This window comes from Numenius arquata, chromosome 1 (assembly GCF_964106895.1).
Source record: "Numenius arquata chromosome 1, bNumArq3.hap1.1, whole genome shotgun sequence".
NCBI lineage: Eukaryota > Metazoa > Chordata > Aves > Charadriiformes > Scolopacidae > Numenius > Numenius arquata.
In genome coordinates this window covers 43,041,215-43,065,635 of record NC_133576.1, presented here as the reverse complement: position 1 = coordinate 43,065,635, position 24,421 = coordinate 43,041,215, and the positions used below count along the sequence as shown (strand labels likewise).

The following is a 24,421-nucleotide window of genomic DNA, read 5'->3' as shown; positions in this document are numbered from 1 at the left end:
ATGAATCTTCTTCCAAAAGCTTCCATTCTCTTTGTTTGCTCTAGAGAAAGTATACATGGTTATCTTAAAGCAGATGATATGCATCTTAAACTAGATTATATGAAAGTATATACAGTTATCTTAACCTAGATCTTTAGAGAACCAGAATTAGGTGACATATATTCCCAGCGTCCAGGTGTTTTCCATACAATTCTTTCAAGCAGACACAAGTCTTGTCTTGATTTTGCATGGGATGTGCCCAAATTCTAACTCAACGTGGGGTGGCTTTGCATCATACTCTCTGCCCTCCAGTTCCTCTCCAGTTTTAAAGACTTGAATAAAAGGCATGAAAATAGAGCAAAAGCAATTATAAGCCCAAACTGATTTGTTGTTACACACTGTAGAGGCTTCAGTGATTCAAGGGATGCTTAAAGTTTCTAAAAAGAAGGGGGAGGTAACTGGCAGAAGTAAATAAATTTACTGTTGAATGGAAGCTTATTTCGAGTCAGCAGAATCTGTAAGGTTGAATTTAAAATATATGTTCATTGATTTGTGTGCTACAAGCAGCATTTGTCACCGTGTCTATACTGTACTTTTTACAGCATTAAGATATTTATGTTTATTAATTCTTGATCTTTATATAGCATAGAACTAGTGTATAATTTTGGGGTTATTTTAACAACTTATTTTGAATGGTATTTAAAATATATCTTTTTTAATATAACACATGTATTCTTTACAGCTTTTTCGTAGTTATTTCACACTTTGTTTCCAGCGCTCAGACATAGTACATTCATTTTTTTAGTTGTTTTGTCATCTTTACATTTTTGCCTATCTTATTTTTGTCATGGAGCAGATCACAAGGGAGATGTGACAGAGTATAAATGAATTCTGATGTGCTGTTTTATACGATTTTTAAAAGGTCTCCTTGCAAAGCCCTACTGAAACAAATTTGATATTGATTTTTTCATAAAACTCTGGTTTTGTCTCACTACATAGTCTCATATATAGGTATATCAATAGTTTAACAATAAGTCCTTGGTGTCAGTTGCAGTATATTTCAGCAGGTGTGAATTCATCCCATTCCCTTCTGTATCATGTAGAGGACAGAGCACTTGGGACCAGATGGGGTCATACAACATGTGAGTTGACTGAAATGCTTGAACAGACCTCCGGATTTCTTGGGACCACCAAAGGCATCTGCACTCCTGGCAGCCCAGCAGGAGGTCTCCTGACCTTCCTGTGGTCCATGACACCACATGCTGCTTCCCTGATCATGAGCCCCAACAGAGCCCCAGCTCTGTGAGTTGCTGCAAAGGGGTAAATAGGTGGTGTACCTCAGTGGCTCCCAAGCAATACACTCCTTGACTACCTGGGCTCCCTGGAAGTCCAGGCAGCAGGCTGTAATTCCTGGAAATGGGTTTGCAAGATTTTCCTGCAGGGGAGAAGGGAAGGAGCTGCCTCTACTGTTTCCAAAATTTGCATCTTACACTTTCTAACATTTCAGTTCCTCATTTAAGGAGGAAAAACCAAAACCAAAACAAAGCAAAAGATAAACTTTTATATGGAAGCTGCATTTTATGATTATTTTGTGGTCAGCTTCTGTTTAAAATGGTTATCTTCAATAATGCTGAGTGAAAAACAGATTTCGTATTTCAGAACATGAGCCAAAGTAGCTAGACCTGAACAGAAGCCGTTATATGATCAAGGTGATATCCAGTCTTACTGAAAGCTGTGGTCTAGGATTGGTGGGTGGTTGCAGCTCTTGACAGTCTGTCCATCTGTGAAAGGAAGCAAGGGAAAAGCCAGCAGTCCTGGAGAAAAGTAATACTCCATGACCTCAAGCAGAGTTTGAAATCTTTAAGGAGTTCATTGAGAAGGCACGTCAGTGGTCTGTCTACTCTGTTCAAGGATGCAGAAATTGAAGTTCATTCTTCATAAATACAGTAACGTATTGATTTCATACTAACCCAGTTTGCTTCCAGGTAGAAGTAATTTGTCATAGCCCCCATTACCGGATAACTTGCCAGTCCAAGAGACTCTAAAATGTGATTTCCAGGAGCATGAAGACCTGAGGTAGAGCAGGATAGACAATTGTGTGATGCTGTTGTGCAAAAAGATGGAGATCTCTGTGTTTTGACCTTGTAGAACTAAAAACCTTAATTACTGATGAGACTCAGTGCTCATTGTAGGCCTCATCTATATTGCTGATTAAGCAAGGGCCAAGGAACAGCCTCTGGCCCCAAGAGTATGTGACTTTGAATGATGTCTCTCCACACTGCTTAGCACTAGCCCCTCTAAACCAGATTTGTTTTGAAGAGAGCTAGTTACAGTAGTACAAAACTGAGCTAGAGATCAAGATAAAAAGTGGTGTGGATCATCAGGGTGGAGTGCTCAACGCAGTCCCTGGCGCTCTCCCATTTAGCAATGGAGATAAGCCCAGAGGATGTATGTTTATTGAGAGAAACCTAACTAGGCAAATACAGTTTCTCTGACATAGCTCAGGCTAGATATAAAACTGACTGCTGTTCTGTGGGAGGCTATGAAACCAGTGGTTCGTTGTTGTGGGCAGGAGAGAGCAGCATAGGTATCTCTCTTGAGTCCACTTTTGTTCAGTGGTTCCATTAGTGACCTGGATAATGAAATAGCGAGAGTGCCTATTAAATTTGCAGGAGATACAAGGCTGGGAGGGATTTTAAGTACACTGGAGACAGAACTAGAATTCAGACAGATCTTGATGAACTGGGAAATTGGTCTGGAAAAAGTTAGATTTTTGTATGGGTAAATGCAGGAGAATGGGTAACATGAATAGCCAACTATTTATTTAGCAATTGGCTAGATTCTTCAGAAAAGGATTTTGAGGTTATTGTGCATCCCAAGATCAACATTAGCTACCTTTTTAATCCCGTTGTGAAAAGCCAAATGCCATACCATGGGATTGTTGAATACAGGTTTGGAAATTGTATTTGAGAAGACTGTGGCCGAATGTTAGAGAGTCCGAAGGATAACAGCAGATATTGTTAAAGAAACTGTTACAGAATATGTGATTTCTGGGCAATGTTGAAAGCATCAGGGTAGTTAAGCTGTGAAAAGATAAGAGTACTGGTGGGTAAAGGAAGGATAAAACTTCATGTCGATTAAAGACTGGTGCAAAGATAAAGGTAATAATCTATTCTCCATGTTCCTAATAGACTGGAAAAGAAGATACAGGCTTAAACTGCAGCAGGAAACTCAAGCTAGATTTCAAGAAAGCTTTCTAATAGTAAGATTAGTTAGGCAATGAAATAGTTCTTGAAGCCTAGGGAGTTGCAAAACCTCTATTTATTGTAAGTCTTCAAAATCACATTAGACAAACATCTGTCTGATATTGTGCAGATATAGTTGAACCTGGTTTAAAGGAGGAGGATAGACTTGGGTGAATTCTCAAGGTCCTTCCAGTCCTTTCTTTAGACGATTATATGGCCATGTTTTATACCTAAATTCATAGTGCAAATGCACATGCCACTCTAGGTAGTATATACGTGTATTTTTAATTTTCAAAGTGAGGCAGCCAATATACAGGTAGCCAATATACAGGTAGCCAACTCATATGTGCACACCTCAAATCTTAAGTGTTTCTTGCTTTTCACTCTTGTATTTAAAATCTCCATATGAATTTCTCTGTTCGTCTCCAAGTTTCCTCACAACTTGCAGGGAATGAGGAGGCAGTGATTTCAGTGTACCTATTTTACATTAGAAATTGTATAGATGAAGTCATAGGCAAGGCACAGACTTGCTTTCGCTGAATAATCTTTAAGTGCATAGTAAATGCTGCCTGATACCTTACCTCCCTGTTTGGGAAACTCCCTGATTGCTTGGAAAACTCTTATAAACCTATTTTTCTTCTAATGCATCCTTTTGAATTTTTCCCAGGATGCATTAAAAAACACAATAAACAAAATAAATAAATAAATAAATAAATAAACCAACAAAAAAACCAGAAAACAAACAAACAAAAAAACCGGCCTGAGGTCTCAGAGTTTGTGCATGTTGCCTTTCTGATTGCTTTCTAAAGGAGCCAGAAATGCCAGGAGATGGCATACTTTTTTCAAAGCACACAAAGTACACCAGTAGAGCTGAAGCTGCATCAGAGGAAAATTATGCTCCCTGCAGTGGCTGTTCCTCAGCATTTCTTGCTGTTGCCTGGTTTGAGAAGTAGATTGACTGCACCCTGATAAAGGACTTTGATTTCATTTTATTCTTCACAGGCCTTGCTGGCTTTTTAGAGACTTAGCCCTGTCTGTGCTTCTTTGACAGTGAGCTAAAGACAGAAGAAAAATTAACCCACTATCTATGAGCCAAGTAGGAAAAAAGCAGCTAGGAAAAAAATCCCTTGAGCAAGCATGTTACTGCTTTTGGGATAAAACAGCAGTATATGTTTCACACTGGCAAATGCAAAGACCAATATGTGACAAGGTGACATTCTTTTAAAATATTTCTTATTTCAATTGTTTAATCTTCTCTTTGCTGACAAGGCTCTCTTTTTTCTTCTTGTGTAATGAAAGTCTCTGGCATGTTAGTCTAATTGGAATGACAGGCAAAAGTTAAAAGTAAAATCGATTCTTTGTCACTGGAGCATCCCCAAGTGTTTAAAAGGGAATGTTAGCTGAGGAAACAGAAGGTGTACGTTAACCAGTTAGAAACCAAAATCTTTTGCTATAGCAGTTTGTTTTAAGAAAATAAGAATCATTACTTTAGTGAAGATTCAGTTACCAGATTAAATTAATAAATTAATTCCATGAATAATTGAATTTATATTTGGAATAGCCCCATCTGCAAATGTGTGAATGGTGCTTGTTGTCTGTGGGTGAAAGAAAGGAACTGAATGCAGGCATTTTAAGTGGCATCAGAGAAACTAATTCTGTGGTTATTACATCTTTGGACCTCCAGGGAGAGAGAGCTCCCCTGTTTTGAGACAATTAATTTTGCCTGCTCTTCTAGCTGACCACATTGCAACCAGAGGAATTTTGGAGGGGTTTTGTTTTCCTTAGTTTTTCCTTTAACTTCCATCCCTCAGAGCAGGAGAGCTCACTGCCAGTGCTGTAGCTCCAAGGCTGATGTTTTCCTTTTCTGCTTAGCTGCAGCTCATCATATCCCAAACACAAAATCTCAAGCCAGATTGCTCCAAGCTGTGTTTAGCAATTGTATGTAGGGTGTAAGTCTGTCTGACTGTCCCAGCCTCTGTCATTGCAGAGAGGAGCAGAGCAGCAAGGCATTTCAAGTATGAGATCTTCAGTATTAGGAGTGGCTTCCAAAGGCAGCCATATGTCCCTTTCATAAACTATGGGAGTCATGGAAAAAAACAGTGTAAAGTTAACCAGACTGATGGTTGCTGGAATGAAAGTTTAGCAATAAGGAAGTCTGTAATGGTTAGCTGTTCCTAAATTCCGTATCTACGTCCCATGCTAATAGGTGGTTTGGAAGCACTTTGTGCTAAATAGCTGCATTAATGAGTGAAGCCTAAGTGCCAGAGACAGCCTAGCCTGTTTGACTTTCAAATTAACCCTAGAAAATGCTGCCTCATGAATATTAGAATTCAGCCTCCTGTGCCATGATCAATACATTAATTTTTATGTATGACCTCACAAAGATCCAGCCTGTCAAGCCATGGGCATTTGTCCAATATTCTTGTGTAAATGTCAAGAGAGATGGTTCTCAAAACCTGCTGTAATATTTCACATAATAATAGAAGTGTCTGCCTGCACTGGCCTTTTCATATCAGAAGTGGAAACCCAGGAAAACGCTTGCTAAATGGGACAAACTGACTTGGCATTTTGACAGGAGCGATGAGATTGACTAGAAAGTATGGCAAGGTCCCTATCTGGGCTTGTGTTGAGCCTAGAAAACAATTAGCTGGAACAAACCAGTCTCCCCAGAAAAGTCAATCTCCATGGAGGAAATAGTATGTATTCTTGTACAAGTAAATAGAGGCACACATTTGTATAAAAGACAGGGAGTTAAATATTTTAGTTAACAAGTACATTAACTTCAGATGTCTTCAGCATAGACAGCTAAACAGGTATGTCAAGGGCATGATTCATCCCATTGCAATGTATGTGTCTCAAATAGGCCAGAAGAACCTTGCCTTAGAAGTCACCTTTTCTTTGCATGGTCTCTGAAAGGAGTCAAGGTGGCTGGCTTAGGTTCAGATGTCTTCACTCTAGATTTCAAACATGAGATGAAATGAACTCCCCTCTTCCCCTGGCTGTAGCAGATGCCAGCTCAAGAACAGGGAAATGCAGTGACCTATTCAGTAGCTGAAACTGGCTACCAGTTCACATTGGAGAGACATTTAATGATGCCTCATAAACACCCTGTATTTATTTGAAATTCACTTTGAAGGACTATATATACCAATGATTTCAGGTCAACCTACCTTTTGAAATGCTAATCAGATGAAATTGGCCTTTACCACCGGCAGATTTTTGTATATCAAAGAGACTCCTTGCACACCTTCTGTCATCCTGAATCAAGTCAAGATTACACTGATGCATTATTTTTAATGCTGATTCCCAGTAAAGTCTTCTTTTCTACGTCATTAATGTTCTAATTATTTTTAGCCTAGCGTTAGATAGCCATTGCCATGCTCAGTATTGCACAGGGATATGAGTCTTTATTATTCATTCTAATGGTTCATTACCCAGCTATTTTTATGTACAAGAATAACAAAGCCTGTGTCAGAAATAAAACTGGCTACGCTGAGCGTTATAATACTGTTCAGGGCTGATGAGGTTTCCCATCTCCTCCACCAAGGAGTCGAGCTTCCTGTGGAGGATGTGCTGAGGTGCACAAAGCCCACGTCCCCTGGAGGGATCTATATGTTCCTCTGCACCTTTCCTCGCACAGGCCACTTCAAGCAGACTGCAGAACATCTCACCGATAAGCAAGTACTGCTTAGCAGCCAGTTGACTTTGCTGCAGCCCGCGGCCAGGCACTTGAGTGACAGTGCAAGAGTAGCCTGAACTGGCATTTCTTCCAGTGCTTGTCCTTTCCTGCTAATGTGACTAAATAACTGAGATGACCTTCTGCTGGGATTCTTTGAATGGAAGTGATTTTGTGATTAAACAAAACTAGTCACAGGGGAAGTCTGAACAGTCTGTTACAGAATATAGTTTTATTTCTTGATTTACTCCATTACTGAAGGAATAAGTCACCAAACACAGGAATAAGGAACACCAGCATAACAAACAAAGGTTTGTTCTAGGTGAACAAAGATGTACTCAAGTAGTAAACTCCAGCTTTCACAGCAGATGCAGGACTGAAACCTCTGTTGGGAAGGTTTTGTGCAAAACAAAATGGGTTTGTCAGAACTATTGGTGGTAAAAATTTGTCAAATATGTTCACTCAAATTACTTAGAATCATATAATCTAACTTATCCAACCCTGTAAAAATAAACAGACACATAAAAGTCCTAAACTGGATAAAAACAATTTGTAAACAAAATATAGGCCCAAATTCACTGAGTATAAATCTATTGCAACAAGTTATTGTGTCTGGTCTGTTTATTGCCATTTGCCATCTGTTTGGAGCGATCGATACTCATTCAAAGTAACAGACTTTGTAGCGCTCAGCTTAGCAGACTTTCTCCAAATATTGTTTATTTTAGTCTGGAAATGTTTGTCTCTCCCACCACAGGTTATCAGCGAGTTTGAAGCCTCTCCCGACTCATTTTCCTACAGAATCCCCAACTTGAGCCGGAATCGCCAGTACAGCGTCTGGGTAGTAGCAGTGACTGCTGCGGGAAGAGGTAACAGCAGCGAGATTATCACTGTGGAACCACTAGCAAAAGGTATGGTGATAGTGGTTTTTAAAGCAATCCAGATCTTTACAATGCTAATCACTGTTATAATTGCCACGTGGCTTCTTTATGCCTCATTGCTTACTGAGAGTGGGATTTGTCAGAAGTAACTTCAGTTCTCTCCAAAAGTTAGGTGACAACTCTCAACTAATTGCCCAAGCTTTTGCTGTAGTCAGCAGAGAGAGAATGACGTGCTCCTCTAGGGGGTAATTCATCCCACCTACCTTAGAAGGAAATAATTTGCTTTTTGGAGCAATTTTTATCTTCTTTTGTTAGGTACAGAGGGTTTGCAGATGATCCCTCCCCTTCTGAATGTGTCTCTCTTTTTTTTTTTCTCTCCATACAAAATAACTTCTTTATCATTCTCCTCCTTACTAATATCTCTTGTGTACTCCACAAGTACTGTCTTCTGTATAAAATGGTCTGATTAACATATCTAAACTCTGAACAATTGTTCTCAACTTGCATTAGCTTTGAAGTTTGCTGCTTCTATTTCAGATATGAAGAAGGGATAATGTGCCTCAAAACCTACATATTTTTTCCCATTTGTTTTAGTTGTTCTATTAAAAGATACTGCTTGATCCCATGAATTCTGCCTTACCTGTACTGTGAGATGTGATGCTTTTAACACTATAGCACCTTAGCTTAGAAATGGAGGCCTAACATTTTAGACAGCAAGGTGAGAAGAGTCCCATCAGTACTCAGTCTCAACACCGGGTCTTCAGATGATTGATTTTTTGTTTTTCCAGTCAAACTGGTAACATCACAGAATGTGCCAATATGAATAGCGTATTGCACAGACCCCTAGAGTTACAAGGGTAGATGCATTTAATTGACTTCACCGTTTTACAAGTCTGCTAATTCTTCAGTCATGGGCCTAATGATGTAGTAACGTAAAATAAAGTGTCTAGGGCTTTATGATGAGATACTTTCTAAAAAAAGCTTTTCAGAACTTCAGCAAATGCCACCAACATGAAAGCACTTTCTACATGAAAGAGCATATACCATCACCCTAGGGAAGCTTGCTGTTCCCACCTACCTAGGTGGAAAATAACCAGTTTTATGATGGCAGATTAACTATCAGAGCTATAGTCATGCATGGCAGTGATGGCGTGTGGAGGGTACTTTTCTACACATGACATAGCTTCCTAATACATAGAAGTTGCAAACAGGTTCCTCAGGCTTCTGATGGGAACTTGCATGTCTTTTCTTTGTCCCTTCTTAGGCTAAATTTTTTATCATATGACACGGATATTTCTCAACACTTTTGTGAGAAACCTGTAGTAACTACTGTATTACTAATGTAGACCACAATAGAATATTTAACAGTATAAATGTGGGGAGGGTCTAGCAATGTAAAGAGGCCTAAGTTGAAATAAGTAGGGAAATGCTTACTCCCCATACCATTGCTTACAGGTTTTATCTGCCAACAGAGAAGAGTCATCTTTACTTTCTGCTTCTTTCTGGCATTTTTTTGTACAGTCTTTCAGAACTTTTCTCTTAGTAGCTACATAGTGCTAGAGAAGTGACCTGAAGGGTGGCTGAAAGGCTATGAAAAGTCTGAAGGAACTGGAAAATCTGGAGCTTTTTCATTGTTGAATTTCTTGTATGATAACTGCATACTGTATTATGAACATCGGTGAGACCAGAGTTGAGATCTTAGAAGGTGGATGAAGAGTGTAAAGGACATCTGTGAAGGAAGATTTTGACACCTCAGGGAAACAGGGCAAAAGTTTCACTGTGCTCCTCCTTTTAGGCCAGCTGTTACCTGCGTGTAATGAACGTGTGGTGATGAAAAGAAAAAAAAGGAAAAATAAGCATAAAAATAGATGCTCAAATAAGTGGAAAACAAATTAGACAACAACATAGTGCAATACTAATAGATTGAGGATGCAGGCAAACCCAGGAGCATGCAGGGAGCCCTGCACATAATGGACTAGAAAATCTTTCTCCTATGCATTTAAAAAAGAGGGAAGTGTTCAGACAAGATGAACTCGGAGCAATGTAGAGTTTGCAGGTACCAAGATTCATAACATCTAGTTACGAGGAAATGTAGTATGTGATCGCTCTTGATTTGCCAAAAAAGAAGAGAAGTTACAAACTGACTCACATGTACTTCAACTGAACAAGCTTACCAGAAACTGGAATTAATTCTGGTCCCCCAAAGCTTATTTAGCATGATACATGATGACAAGTAAGTGAACTTAAAAATAGCTTGTATGTAAAGACAAGGGGGCTTTAAGCAGAAATAATTAATTACTTCAATATAGACAAGTCAGTGTGAACAAGACTTTATTTTGAAGGACAGTAGAATGCATCCAGCCAATGTTAGAGCTAGATAGAGTGATACTCCAATATAAAATCTGCGTTAGATGATGCTCAGGACAAGGCTCTCTTACATGCACTTAGGACTGAAAAAGTGATGAATAATACGTTTGTGGCGGTTGTGATGGACACTGGGAAGAAATAGCCATTTTATGAACGTTGGATGTAGCCAGAGTAGAAATTATTGTATCATTTTAGAGAGCTGGGAGAAAGTGGAGGTCGGTGATAAGGGCAGCGAACGCACAGTGAAGAAGGATGGATAGAGCTAATAGCGTTGAAGACCTTTCTCACACCCCAGTACGTCTGAAGCAAGTAACGCATCACAGGGTTAGAAGTAGTTATAGCCTGATTTTGCCATAAGTTCCAAGTGCAAGAACATCCTATGGGCCATTATTGTGAAGTTGTTTGCTTCCTGCTTTTTCTCCACTAATTTCACAGTAACTGTCCAAGTAATGATACCATCATGACAGCTAATGAGAGTTAACTTTGAATTGAATTATGCCAACTTAATTATAATCCCTTTAAGAATCCTGGTGAGAACAATGAGAATGTCTAGATAGGGGTTTGATGTGAAATGGATAGCCCAATTTAAGTGAAAGCTTAATTCAAGTTAACATTTCTTTCTATAGTGTCTCCATTGCTCAGAACAGATTGTTACTCTCTGTAATTAACTGACAAAAATAAGAAAAAAACCCCAACAAATAGAAAATAATCATGGCAATGAAAGTTCAGCCTCCACACAAGAAGGCTATGCTCCCCCCGCCCTCCTCAGATTACCCTTCATTGCTGTCTTGAAAGTTGTGAGTTTAGCCTACCAAATACATTTAAAAGACAGAGAACCTTGCATGCACCTTGTTACTCTTTTTTCCTGACCATGGCTGATGGACAATGCCATTTGCCTGCAGCATGACAATAACAGATCCAGACCTGTGGCAATCTAATCCTCTGGGGAGGACTCTCACTTTAATGTTAAGTTTCCCCTGTTCTTGTAGGCTACCTGAGCATTAATGTTGAACAGATTTGCCTCCTAGTCTATGTTGCTTTGCATGCTTAATGCTTTTAAACAACATGGGGGGCTCACATGATTGTACACACCCCACATTGGTCTGTTTCCTTAATTGTTCATCATACTGGAATACACAGGATATTCTTCTGTGACAAAGTAAATGAAAGAACTTTGAATGTACTTTGAAAGTAAATGAAAGAACTTAAAATTTGGTTGTGTCCTCTAGAGAAAAAGAAAAGCAAGCTACAGCCTCGTGCAAAGGATTTCTGCCTGTTTCTTATTCTATGACAGCAAGTGTAGGTAACAGGATTCATAATTTAAACAAACAAACACGCAGAAAACAGAATTAGCATAAGAGAGTGCACTGTTATGTGAAGACATCTCTTTATCTTCAATTAATGATTGGGTGATTAGCAAAAAATAGGAACAGACACAGTCCTAATCCAGTGCCATGCCATCTAGCATAAGGCTGGTGGGTAGTCGGTAAGCATTTGGGTAGCTTCAATAACAAAGCAGTAAACCCTGCAGCTGAGTTGCCCACATGCTGGGTAAAGCTCCCTTGGGTCAAAAGGGAGAGGTCTGTGAGATTCAAGGTATTTTAACCTCACGGATGCCTGCTAGTGTTTCAAACCTATTGCTTTCAGGTGAATTTCACTAGACATTTATTTTACTTCTAGTTTTCTTTTGTTTGTGTACCCTTTAGCAGTCTCAGAACATCGTTAGAAGTTAAGCTGTAAAGAAAATTAGAGTTAAGAGTTTTCATGCTGTTTTACCATCTCTTTTAAATGCACTCAGTACATGAAAGGAATGAGATAATGTATAGAAAGCTGTGGGTACTTTCACAAAAACAGTGTGGTATACTTTTGTAGTGTGCGCTTCTGAGTTATGGTCTGTGATCTTGCCTCTGGCTTAGGCTTCTGTGAGGTTTGTGTTAGTTCCACACATCACTACAAAATGGGGGACACAGGATACTGAAAACCAGGAGCTACAACATAAATGTTGTGCTTTGGAGATCCAATATCCAACCTTAAGGAAGAATTCACTGTTGAAATAACTACTAAAAATAAAGGGATATCACAGAAAGTTTGCTAACAATGGTGCCATGTCATGCTGAAGGCTTCAGCAGGATTCCTGCATTACATATGCTTTGTCCTAAAGTAACTGGCAGCAATTTGAAATAGCCGGATATTTTGAGAAACACTGGAGAGGTGGGAAAGCCAAGGAGAAAAGGATTAATAGTCCATTTTAAATGAGTTTTCAGGCTTCATGTTATGGAGGGAATTTTGCATGAAACAGGAATTCAAGTTTCTAACCACCGTTAGTCAGAATGCACTGCAGCTACTAGGAGCAGTCCAGATGCTTACAGATGTGTTTTGTAGCTAGGCACAGGTGACAGCATCTCCTGCTGCTTTTTAAAGATGGCATGAGTACCATTAGGCATCTCCTGCAGTGAAAACCTGGCACCACTGGAGGCAAATGAACATTCTAACAGTGACTTCGGTGGAGTCAGCATTTCACACCATGTCTCTGGTTAGACTAAGCATTTTTCTGTTTCAGTTAACTTGGTTAATTAGCCTATGGCTTGTCACAGTATAGGCCCATGTAAATCTTTACTAGAAGATACAGCCTTAGGAGTGCCACAGTGGAAAACTAGGCTGTATCACGAGACTTACTGACTGACCAACGTTTTGCATCATTCTGGTGTACCACCACCTCAGGGCAGCACACACCGCAGCACCCTCCTGCCAGGGAGGATCAGCATCAGAGCTGCCAGAAGGAGAGAAACAGGGGTCTTCAGCTGCTGTTTAGCCAGGATGGGGTATGTCGATGCTTGGCTGTTAGGAAAGTAACCCCATGGCAGGGGAGTTGGAACTAGATGATCTTTAAGGTCTCTTCCAACCCAAACCATTCTATGATAATGTTGTCCCATTACCTACCCTTGACTTGGTCCATTGCCCTAAATCTTTAAACAGACACCTCTTGTGTTTTCAGTTAAAATTTTAACCAGAGAAAACCTGTCTAGAAGCTGAGTCTTCAACAACCCTTGAAGATAACACATGCAACACAGTCCAAACTGACCATATAATCTAAGAAATCTTTTCTTTTCATGAATATCTCTGTTCCCACTACAGCCTACTCAAGTAATTTCCCTTAACTCTTCAAGGCCTGTTCTTTTATGCATGATTTTTTTTTTTTTGAGAGGAACCGTTATATTTATTATATATAACCATTAAATATATTATATTGAGATGAACAGTTATATTTGATGCTGGCTCTCATTTTCATGTTTTTATAATTGGTGCAAAATGGATTATTAAGTATAAATTCTGATCAGTATGCATGACTGAAGTAGATCAGAATTAAAAATACAGTATTTCCTGTATCTGTATTCAGTATGTGCCTTTGAAATGTATAGAGGCCAACAAGAAGTCTATTTCTATCTAGGGTCATTTTTGAGTAATAACATAGAATGAAGCTCTAACACAACCCTAGTGTTCCTGTGTATTATAAACTGAAACTACAGAAGTGACATTCCTATTGATAAATTTAGGTCATATGAGAGTTGACACAAATTAAACTGACTTAAGAGTTTTTTCATATTTGTGGGCTTCAGATAGACACTTTGCAATGTACTAACATGTTCATACATGAAAGTTTATTTTGCTTAATACTATAGCTGTGGTAACAGTAATGTATCAATAATTTAGCTTTTGTAAGATACCTGTCTACTGCTGACACTTCCTGCTGGAGTTTTGGAGAGAAACATCCCTTGGACATAATTTTATTCCATAATTTTTACTATGAAATATATAAAAATCAGTAAAGAAGATCAATAAGTGGTTTTTCTCTTTTTCTCTAAGAAGGCTCTTCCAGTCCTCTGCCTCATCTCTTTCAGTTGCTTGTTATCCAGATACTAAAACTGTAATATTTGTGCTTCAACAAATAGCTGATATTATGAGTTAAAAGGAATTAGTTTCCTAAAAGCACAGCTTGAAACAGATTGGTTTGGTGTTCCATATTTAATTTTGGATGTCTGTGATTTCTTTCCAAGGGCTATACGAAAGAACACCTCATTTCAGTCTTTATTGCTTTCTCTTGCTCAGCTCCTGCCAGGATTTTGACATTCAGCGGCACGGTGACAACTCCCTGGATGAAGGACATTGTCCTCCCTTGCAAAGCCGTGGGAGATCCAGCTCCGACAGTCAAATGGATGAAGGATAGGTAACCAGCAACTAAATGTTGCTCAAATTAAGCCCTTTTCCTTAAGATCCTGAGGGTTGTGGTGCAGGTGATCCTGGTTCTCTGTGTCAGGAAAGAGAAGAATTGTTTTCAGGGACCGCACACGCTCACAGTAGATGAGGAGTTCAGAAATTCCTTTAAAACTAATTGGTTGTAATGATTATTAGGTATCAAAAGGGAGGAAAAGTAAAGAAGAGGGGGTAAATGTAAACATTCAAAATGCAAAACCTAGGGGTCTTTTCTGTTTTAACTTCAGGCACACAGAATAGTTTTAGTCTGAGAAAGCAAAATGTCCTATGCATTGAAATGTGCTGTGGAGTGCAGTGTACATGTCTTGCACATATCTTGTTTTCCGTTATTCTGTTTTGATCTTTAGTTTCACGTTTTGACAGAGTCACCTGGAAACACACATGGCCAATAATTTTCATCCAGGCACTGTGTAAGCAGTGATACTGCAGTACTATGAAACCATCTTGTGCATTGATACAAATAGTTATTATTTTAGAAGGATGGTCTTTATAGTCAGGAACTGCCTTTTATTTTGGCATTTTTATGAAATAGCAGATAGTTAAGGAAGGAGTGGGCCCAGATATGTGTTATTCTTTAAGCAAATGTCAGGTGTTTCCCAACAGAAAATATTCCTTTGCTGTCTTTATTAAAGAGGACACCCCCTTCCTTTTTCTTCCTTTCCATTCTTGGTTGCTTCAAAAAAAATCCAATTCTGAGTAATTTTGATTGTAACTTCTTTAATGTATGCACTTTGTTTCCTGTGAGGTAGTAACGGGACACCCAGTCTAGTGATGATTGATGGGCGACGAAGCATCTTCAGCAATGGCAGCTTTGTCATCCGTACTGTGAAAGCAGAAGACTCCGGATACTACAGTTGCGTGGCCAGTAACAACTGGGGATCAGATGAAATAATTTTGAATTTGCAGGTACAAGGTAAGGCTATTGGATCTATTTCATAATTGTCATCACATATATTAACTGCTATGTGCTGGTAATGCATAGGTATGTCTGTTTGTAGGTGTATGTAAAATATTGGTATTAATGTGTGTTAATACAAACTTCATTCTTCCAAATTAATAAATAAAATATTATGCAGGTCATTATGACTCAGCCATCAGCATTTTATGTTATAGCAAATTATTTGCTTTTGGTGGAACAATTCACACACTTGCAGTTAAGTCTCTATGTAAGCTTTTGTAGGATTGACAACTGAGTGTTTGCATTCAGTTATTTTCTAGTTCTTCACACAGAAAATACCAACTTCTGCCTTCTCCTTACAAATATTGCAAGTATCATTAAATATTGCAAAATTCAGAGAGCTGAAGGCCTTTAATTTCTGAAAAGCTATCAACAGAAATTTGCCTCTGTACTGAGACCTTGAACAAAACTTCGTTATGCAAGAGCAGAATTTTATTGATGGTGAATATGAACATCATTACACCTTCAACTAGCTTATTTTACCAGCTACTTTTTATATGCATGTTGAAATGTATATAATGTATCCATTACGGTGTTAATATGTATAAAAGCAATGACAATATAGGAGTACCCACTAACAGTAATGTGGAGCAGAGTATGTGTATTCACATACCAAGAATTCACCATGCAGGAGATTTCCTTGCTCACTTACATTAAAGCAGATCCTAAGAGTGCTTCAATTGGCTGCAAATTGTTGGACCAGAGGGAGGCGAGTAACTGAGTTGGGAACGTGGGCGATGCTGCAGGCAGTCACTCTCCTGTCCCTCGAAATGCAATCTGAATTTCTAGTGCAAACATATGAGAACACAGAAAGAGATTGTTTCAACCACAATGCAACTCTTTCTGCGTAAACCATTCCACTAAGCCTTGAAAGAAATGCCGTAGCATATAGTTACCTACAACCCAACAGAGCCTAAAGAAGCTCTTCGGCAATGTTTGAAGCATGACCACAACAGGATGTAGGGAGAGAAAACACTACCAAATGGAAACTTCATATTTATATTTCACTAAGTACTTTTGTAATTGCATATCCTTGCTGTTATTGAACTGCAGTAACTCAAAGCAAATCAATATTACTTCCCTGAGGGACAGAGAAAGACTGGCATTTAATATGTGGGACCACCATGGGGTGAAGCTGTGATGAAAGGTTATACAATAAATCTTTCAGTGTAGTGTGCGCAGTCTCTCCATGGATTCAGTCAAGTCAATCAGAATAATGGAACGTACTCATCTCACATAGGGAATTTTCCTTTTCAATATAAACTATCTTTTTATAAAGTTTTCTTCGGCTCTGTTTAGCTCCGTGAGGGCAGTAAAATCAACTTCTCTTTGAACTAGTCTGTAGCTGTAAACCAGCAGCTTCCACTTCACATCAGCACTCATTATTTTGCGATGTGATAACTTGAAAGTGGGGAGCTTTTCCTGGAGTTTCATTCTGCAGGTAGAGCTACTCCTTAAACGTAGGCAAAGCAGGCAACATTCTCTGGCAGCCAACTGCTGGGCACAACAAAGCATTTGTGATTTCTGTCCTGCCTTGCTTACAGGCTGGTGTTTGTTGAGCAGTAACTAAGACAGGGAAATGGCCACTCCTGGCAGCAGCAGTCACTAACACCATGACCCCCTTCCCACTCTTGCAGTGGCAGTCACTGGAGGAGGTGTGACTACCATGATGTCTCTCCTCCCTGACTCTCCATTCCAGTTTTGCTGCTGTGTCTTAGATCCCTTCCCATGATGGACACTGTGCATGCCTCATGCGTTGCTCTTGAGGCAGCAAAGCTCAATTTTGTCTATGTTTCTGAGGAACATGGTGTAACCTCTAGTACGCTTGTTCAGAAAATAATCGGTAAGACAAGCCAGACACAGTGTTGCTATGCATGACCAGAGGAGTACAAAGTATTTGAAACAGGAACTTCCCTTTCTCCCCCCTTTCAATTTCTGAACTTAGAATTGTAGATGTCACGTACTTAGGTTAAGTGTAAGTAAATATTTACCCTTCAGAATTCTAATACTAATTTTACTAGCTCTTTGGAGTTTTACCTGCCATTCATCTCTATTTTAGCAAACACTATCCTCCACAGCCTTACTATTTTTGTGCCACGGTTCTGGTTACCTCACTTGTACAACAGGACTAGCTAAATGGATCAGGTAGAATTCAAAGATGAGCTCTCCAGACTATAACTAGGATATGATCATGTTGCCTCAGCAGACACCTTTTATACGATAGACTTATGATAGATTTGACAAGGTGAAGAGAAAGCTGGCTACTTTGCCATTTTCTGCCCCTGAGCATTGAACTCTGGAAACCCAGACACTATATGCTGGTGCAATTTAGGGTCACTTAGGCTGAGTCTAAACTGTTCCATTTCCCTTTCCAGTCCTAGTTCCCTGTCCCAATTCCCAGTCCCAGTTCTCCCTACCGTGGGCAACTTCTTGGGGTATAGTATGGCTCCTTCTCTGCCCTTTCATGATGGATTTTCCTTGAAGGAAACTGGACACTGGGCAGAGGATGGGAGATGAAACCTTTGTCTTATTCCTGTGTTCTGTCAGGAGTTCGTCCTGAGAACCATGACGTTCTTATGTCCCACAGCTTAGACATAGCCATAATGTATATGGGGAGCAGCAGGACTGAATTGTTTCCAGTTTGTTCAACCTTTGCTGATAGAGTTGCGTCTTCTTTATACCAATAGCCTCAGTGAATAGACAGTGTGATCTGGAAGAGGTATGGATCTGCCTTCAATCACAGATCTACCTCTGCTGCCTAGTTAGCACTCACAGTTACACTTGCAGAAATTCTTGGTATGCACCAAAAGTTGGTTTTTTTACTTTTGCCATAATAGCCTGCAAACATGCATGAGTGGGGCATCATTTGCAAGGGGACACATCTGTTCCCACCACTAAGAATTCAGCTTCTCCCTAAAATAGATATGAAAAATAATGAAAAATAGTGGCTGGGTAGCTCATGCCATTTAGGTCTGACAGGACAGATAGAAAAAAAAATCAGAGAAAAGCAAGAGTTAAGAACTGAAAGAAAAAATTGTGTAGAAAATTAAATATAAAAAATGAGAGCTTGTCTGCTCTTGTCTTAACCAAGGATGTCAGCTAAACAGACACTTTGACAGAAATCATTTGCATTTTTTGCAACTCAAAACAGTTATTTGATAAATGACTGTTAGAAGGGATTAAGATCACGTCTAATCATTTAAATCTATTTTCTATTTTTAACTATTTCCCATCTAGTTCCACCAGACCAGCCAAGACTTACCGTATCCAAAACTACATCTTCCTCTATCACTCTTTCCTGGATACCTGGAGACAATGGCGGCAGTTCTATCCGAGGTAATATAATTCACGTTAATTGCAACTTCTTACTAAATTATCTTATGTTGATAGGATAAGTATATAATTATGAATGGCTACAAAAAAAGAAAAACAAAGCAATCTGTATTGCTGTCAGTGCTTAATGTGCACTACCATAGTGATAACAGCTTTCAGTAAATTGCAGTTTCTCTTTGTGGTGGTTTAATCACAGTTTTAATCACTTTCTTCCAGCGTATCCTCAGCTGTTATGACAGCTAATCTGTCTGATTTTCCAGACATGTAATCTCTACCCATTCATTTTTGAGGGTGCAGGTTCATCATCTGGTCTTTGTTACTGATTGAAGGGTGTTCAGAAATGTCTATCCCTTTCTTTTCCCTTTGAAGTGATCATAAAAATGGTATTTAAGCTGTTGTAAGGGTAGGCAAAGTGTATTGCCTGGTATCTTTTAGTCAGGGGAGAGCTGTATGTCTTCTTGTGTATGGGATTTTTTTAGTTTTATTAGGTCTTTAAAATGACTTGTCATATTACCTGCAAAATTTGTGGTTTGTGTCAGGCTTATCATTGCCATCTGTGCTTTTCCTCCAGGTTATATTTTGCAGTACTCGGAAGATAACAGTGAGCAATGGGGTAGTTTTCCCATTAGCCCTAGTGAGAGGTCCTACCGTTTAGAAACACTGAAATGTGGCACTTGGTACAAGTTTACTTTAACTGCTCAGAACGGAGTGGGGCCAGGACGCATCAGCGAGATCATTGAGGCCAAAACGCTTGGAAAAGGTATGTTGATTTCCATCCCCTCTGCTCAGCCAAAGCTGTTGCATTCTGCTGTAGATCTTGTTTTGATGAGAAGACAGACTTGGATATTTTAATATTACTGGCTTTGGAAATATTTCCAATTGTGTCTGTGTTGCGATAGAAGAGGCTGGGACTTGAAACACATACTGGCTGATATTCTTTCCTTATTTCCCAAACATTTTTTTTCTAAGATGGGTTGGTAGATATTTGGGAAGGGGATGTCTCCGCTATCATAGACTATAGCAATTCCAACTACTGCAATTGCCATTAGTAAATTATTTCATCTTTTGTTGTAAAAATTCAGGGGTTTATTTGTCTGGATGTTGAAGGAAGATGGGGAATATAGTTATGTGTAGAGGAAATAGACCCAATGTCTCATATCTGCTCCAAGCTGGTATTGCAGGAGCCCTTCAAGTAGCATCCTTTGAACAGGATAAGTGTCAAAAATAATAGAAAAGTTTGCATAAAGCTCTGCAAGGGGAAACTGCCAAATACGTGGAATTCTTAGCTAAGTCATAAAGGGGTCCCGTGTCCTGGTTGCTGAGGGCAGTTCCACATTGCAAGTATGTGTCAGGACTATGAGCAAATTAAAGATCCTCTAAAAGAGGCATTTTAGAAAGTTTTGCCCCTAAGTCAACAGAGTGAGGTAGCTTTGCATAGTGCTCTAAAGATCACCTCATCTTGCATCTCTTTACCAGTTGTAAGAAACACTCTGATTTGGGAGCAGTTTCATAATAAAGATGGTTTAATGTGATAGGTACATCTTCCCTTCTTTACATCTGCTGTTGTCTTTATACCTGTGCTGTTGCAAATTTCCCAAGCATCACAGCAAGGTGGACACTTCATTTGACACTTAGTGGCATAAGGAAGACCTGGTATGCAGCAGATATCAGTCGTCAGGGAGAATGAATGATCTGCTGACCTTAAAGAAGGGAACATTTAGAGAAGTTGAATGTTCAAGTTTTCTTTGCATGAATGAACGGTTTACATATGCTTCAGATAATATCCAAATGGTTCATGAGAATGCAGATCTCCCAACCTTTTGAGTTTCTCTGGGACTTGATATACATGCCTGGAAGCTACCTGTGTTACATTTACAGGCTGAACCAGGTACTGTGTGATTTAGAATGCTGAGATCATTCTCATCCATGTGACAGCTCCAGTAGCATCTCTGACCAAAGCTATTAACAGAGCCAGTTGAAATAGTTCATAACACACAGCTGGAATCACCAGTTTCTTTTAGAGTTCTGTAGAATTTAGAAAAGAGTACATTTTGGTACATCGTGTCAAGGCACAAGAATGGCAAAAAGACTCTTATTGCATAAGTTATCCTTTATTATATAAAAAAAAAGCACATTATAGATCATTTTCATCACATTGAGTGTAATTTCCAATTGTAAAAATATTTTGCTTCTGCTAAGCAAATAGCAATAATATGTTTAATTATTTTACAGTAATATTTAATATAAATTACATTTGTTGAAGACCTGTCTTGTCACCTACTGTCATTATTTCAATTCTAAGGTGCCATTTTTACTGTTATTACTCTTATATTATGCAGAACTGTTAAAAAAAGTTTAATGTATATATCAACAGAACCAAAATTTGACCCCAGAGCAGGACAAGTAAATAGAAATGTTATACCCTTTCTAAATGGAAGCATCTTAACTCAGAAATACAAATTTCAAAGTATTATATTTAAGTATGTCATGTTCAAATATATCATATTAATTTTTTTAAAATTGATTTTTACTTGCAAGTTCTTCAAAATTGTCATTTTTGCAATGAAAGCCTCCATACTCTCAAACAAAATTTTGTTCAGTTCCACTTCAAAAGAAGATTAAAAAGAAGACTAGAGCACAAACGGACAATCTTCAAGTGTATTTGTCTTCTACAAGGTGTTCTAAACCCTTCTCTTTTGCATAGCACTGAGGAGGGGCATTAACTGATATGAAGTGTCTGCAGTAGATTTACAACTTGACTCATGCCAGTCCATGCAAACCAGGAAGTCAGGTCCCTGCACAGACATATGGATATTTTTTCACATATGGATTTGAAAATCTAGGTTTGCGAGTTTGGCACAAAGTGTGAAAAAAAATTAAGAAAGGGGAGAAAAAATGTTAAATTTATAGACATTGAGTTTAGGATGATGTTAGGATTGTCCTACAAATTATTCTCCTAATTTTATATTTTTGAGAGTCCTATACCACTAATACTTAAGCATTTCACTTGAAATATATCATTGCTTCTAGAACCACAGTTTTCAAAGGAACAAGAGCTCTTTGCTAGTATAAACACCACAAGAGTGAGACTGAACCTGATAGGCTGGAATGATGGTGGCTGCCCCATCACCTCCTTCACCCTAGAGTACCGGCCATTTGGGACAACAGTCTGGACAACCGCTCAGCGGACATCCCTGTCAAAATCCTACATACTGTATGACCTCCAGGAGGCAACCTGGTATGAACTGCAAATGAGAGTGTGCAACAGTGCTGGCTGTGCAGAGAAGCAAGCCAAATTTGCAACACTTAACTATGATGGCAGTAAGTATAACTTTTTATTTACATGTCTGAGATACTGTTTTTATTCTAGTTTCTTAGGTGACTTTTTTGCTTGTCTTTCTCTTTTTCCCCCATATAACCCTTTTTGAATCTGCTAGCCATGATGACAGAGGGTTAACAGTCTCAAAGATGTAAAATGCCTAGTGATTTCATGACAATAGGCTACCAGGCAGAAAAGAGAAATTGTTTATTTGTCCTCACTGAGGAAAAGCTCCAGCACCAGTCAATCAACCATGAGACACGTATCCATAGGACACTACGTGGCATTAGTTCCAGTGGTCACAGAAGCACTTGCTAGTATTTCATGCATCTCTTCCATGAAATTTTTGTCTCCCATACAATTGGTTCCTGCATCTATTCACATCAGTGACTGGCCTCATTGTTATTCCATGCAATGTCCTTGTGACACGGCTCAAAACCCATTATATGACACAACAGACCAGCTAACTAGCTTGTCTTCTGGGAAAGCCTCCGGACAGTGTCCTCCAAGGGCAAAGCAATGGCAATGCTATTATCCCTATTTACAGACATGGGAGAGTGAAACTAATGGCCGTGACAGATGGCTCTGTCATGCCCAGCAGCAGGGCACAGGGGATGAAGGAATTGCCGCATCCTGCCCTTCTGCCAGGGGTTACTGCCTATCCTGCAAAGGCCAGAAAAAGAGGGCAAGAGCAAACATGCCAATTTGTCAGTCACTCCAGCTTCTACCCTGGCACATTTGTCGAAAGTGATGGTGGCACATGTGTGCTTCTGCTGGCTCTACAGTGGGAAATGGCTGTATTTCTGGCAAAAAGGCAGTACAGATGGCTCCAGATGGCAATCTCTTGAATTGCTCTAGTGTGAATTGCCAGAGCTTTTCTGGAGACATGTAAAATGTTGTTGTGTTGCCAGAGATATTGTGTTGTATTGTGGAACCACTTGGCAACATCTGTACTGTTAAATTAAACAACCGGACTAGTGAGCAAGTTCAAACAAGAACTGATAATTGTCCAGCAACAGCACCGAATTACTAATTGTTCATAACTCTGTGTTGGTAACACATCTCCCTGCCACAGTCTTGTCCCACACAAACTACCACTCTTCAGGACAATACCTATGCATGGCTCAGGGAAGAGCAAGCAGCAGGGACCATTCCCAGTCAGAAGGACGGGATGTGAATCAGGCAGGGTTTAAACCTCAGCATCTTACACATCCTCTAATGCTTTCCCAGTCTTTGTGCTAGGTACTCATCAGTCCTTGCATATAACTAATGTCACAAGCCCTCATGGCTCACCCTTTTGCAAATAGCATATCCCCTCATGTTTTTCTGAGAAAATATCATTTTGGTCAGCTGTCACACAATCCTCATGTTATTTCAGACAGTCTAAAAAATTAAGAGAAAGACTTTGTCTCAGCACTTTAGAGGCCTACAGCAAACCAAGATCCAAGTAGTAGTTATACAAATGCTTCCAGGTCTTGCCAGGTAGACTTAGGAGCTGTTTTACTGAGTAGTACGGATGTTGTCAATAATAACTGTTTCAAGTTTTATGAGTTAATTTCTTGTCACTTGACTTAGCCTATCCTCTTTTCTTTCTACTGTCTTTATGCAGGCAGCATCCAATTTTCAGTGATCTTTTTTTTACATCCACGGTTATTGTTACATATATATGACTGGGAAAAACAGTCTTAAGCTGTACCTTAAAATGAGATTATATGAAATGCAGGTCCAGAGCCTAAATTCCCACTGATAGCAGTGAAATCAAATATATTCTTACAATGAACTGATTTGAAATGTTTTCAGACTCTGCTTTTTGGTTAGGTGATGACACTTACCTTGGTTTCACATACTGTGACCTGCAACTGTTTGTTTTTCTGTGTTGCTGTATAGCATCTTTAAAAGTGAGAAAATGAAACAATAAAAATATTTGTAGCATTAAATTTCCTGGGCTACTGCTTATGGCCAGCTAGAAAATTTCTCATTTATGGCATTGATGGTTTTGTTTGTTAGGCATGCTTTGCCAGGACTATATTGTGGCTTAGAGAGGCAGCATGATCTCAAATACTGACCACAAGGTTAGGAGAGGAAAACATGGATGGAAAAGCAAATTTCAGTTTCCGAATTTTCTAAAGTTGTTACATTTGATGCAAAAGTAAAATGATAAACTGATTATTATTATTATCATTATTGAAAATTAAGATAGTCTATTCCCACATAAAAAATTTCATAGAACTATTTCAGTGCTTTTAAAGCAAAAGTTATCCCTACAGAGTCCCAGCTCCCCATTCATTTCTTGCTAAACTGTGTAGGCTTAAGGTGCTTCAAAGTTGGAAAATAGTGTCTGATTAGAAATCAACATTTTCTATCAATACTTCATGCAGAAATTTTTGCTTTCAT

General features: G+C 39.1%; 1 protein-coding gene across 2 annotated transcripts in view; it reads left to right on the top strand.

The window, feature by feature from the left end:
* Positions 1–24,421, top strand: part of DSCAM (DS cell adhesion molecule) — a 405,642-nt gene that overhangs the window by 335,717 nt on the left and 45,504 nt on the right. For both annotated transcript variants that reach the window (XM_074157779.1, XM_074157857.1), the window contains 6 exons: positions 7,655–7,808; positions 14,253–14,370; positions 15,167–15,330; positions 18,613–18,711; positions 19,280–19,468; positions 21,739–22,029. In XM_074157779.1, coding sequence (XP_074013880.1) covers positions 7,655–7,808; positions 14,253–14,370; positions 15,167–15,330; positions 18,613–18,711; positions 19,280–19,468; positions 21,739–22,029 — 1,015 coding nt within the window. The remainder of the gene's footprint in view (positions 1–7,654; positions 7,809–14,252; positions 14,371–15,166; positions 15,331–18,612; positions 18,712–19,279; positions 19,469–21,738; positions 22,030–24,421) is intronic.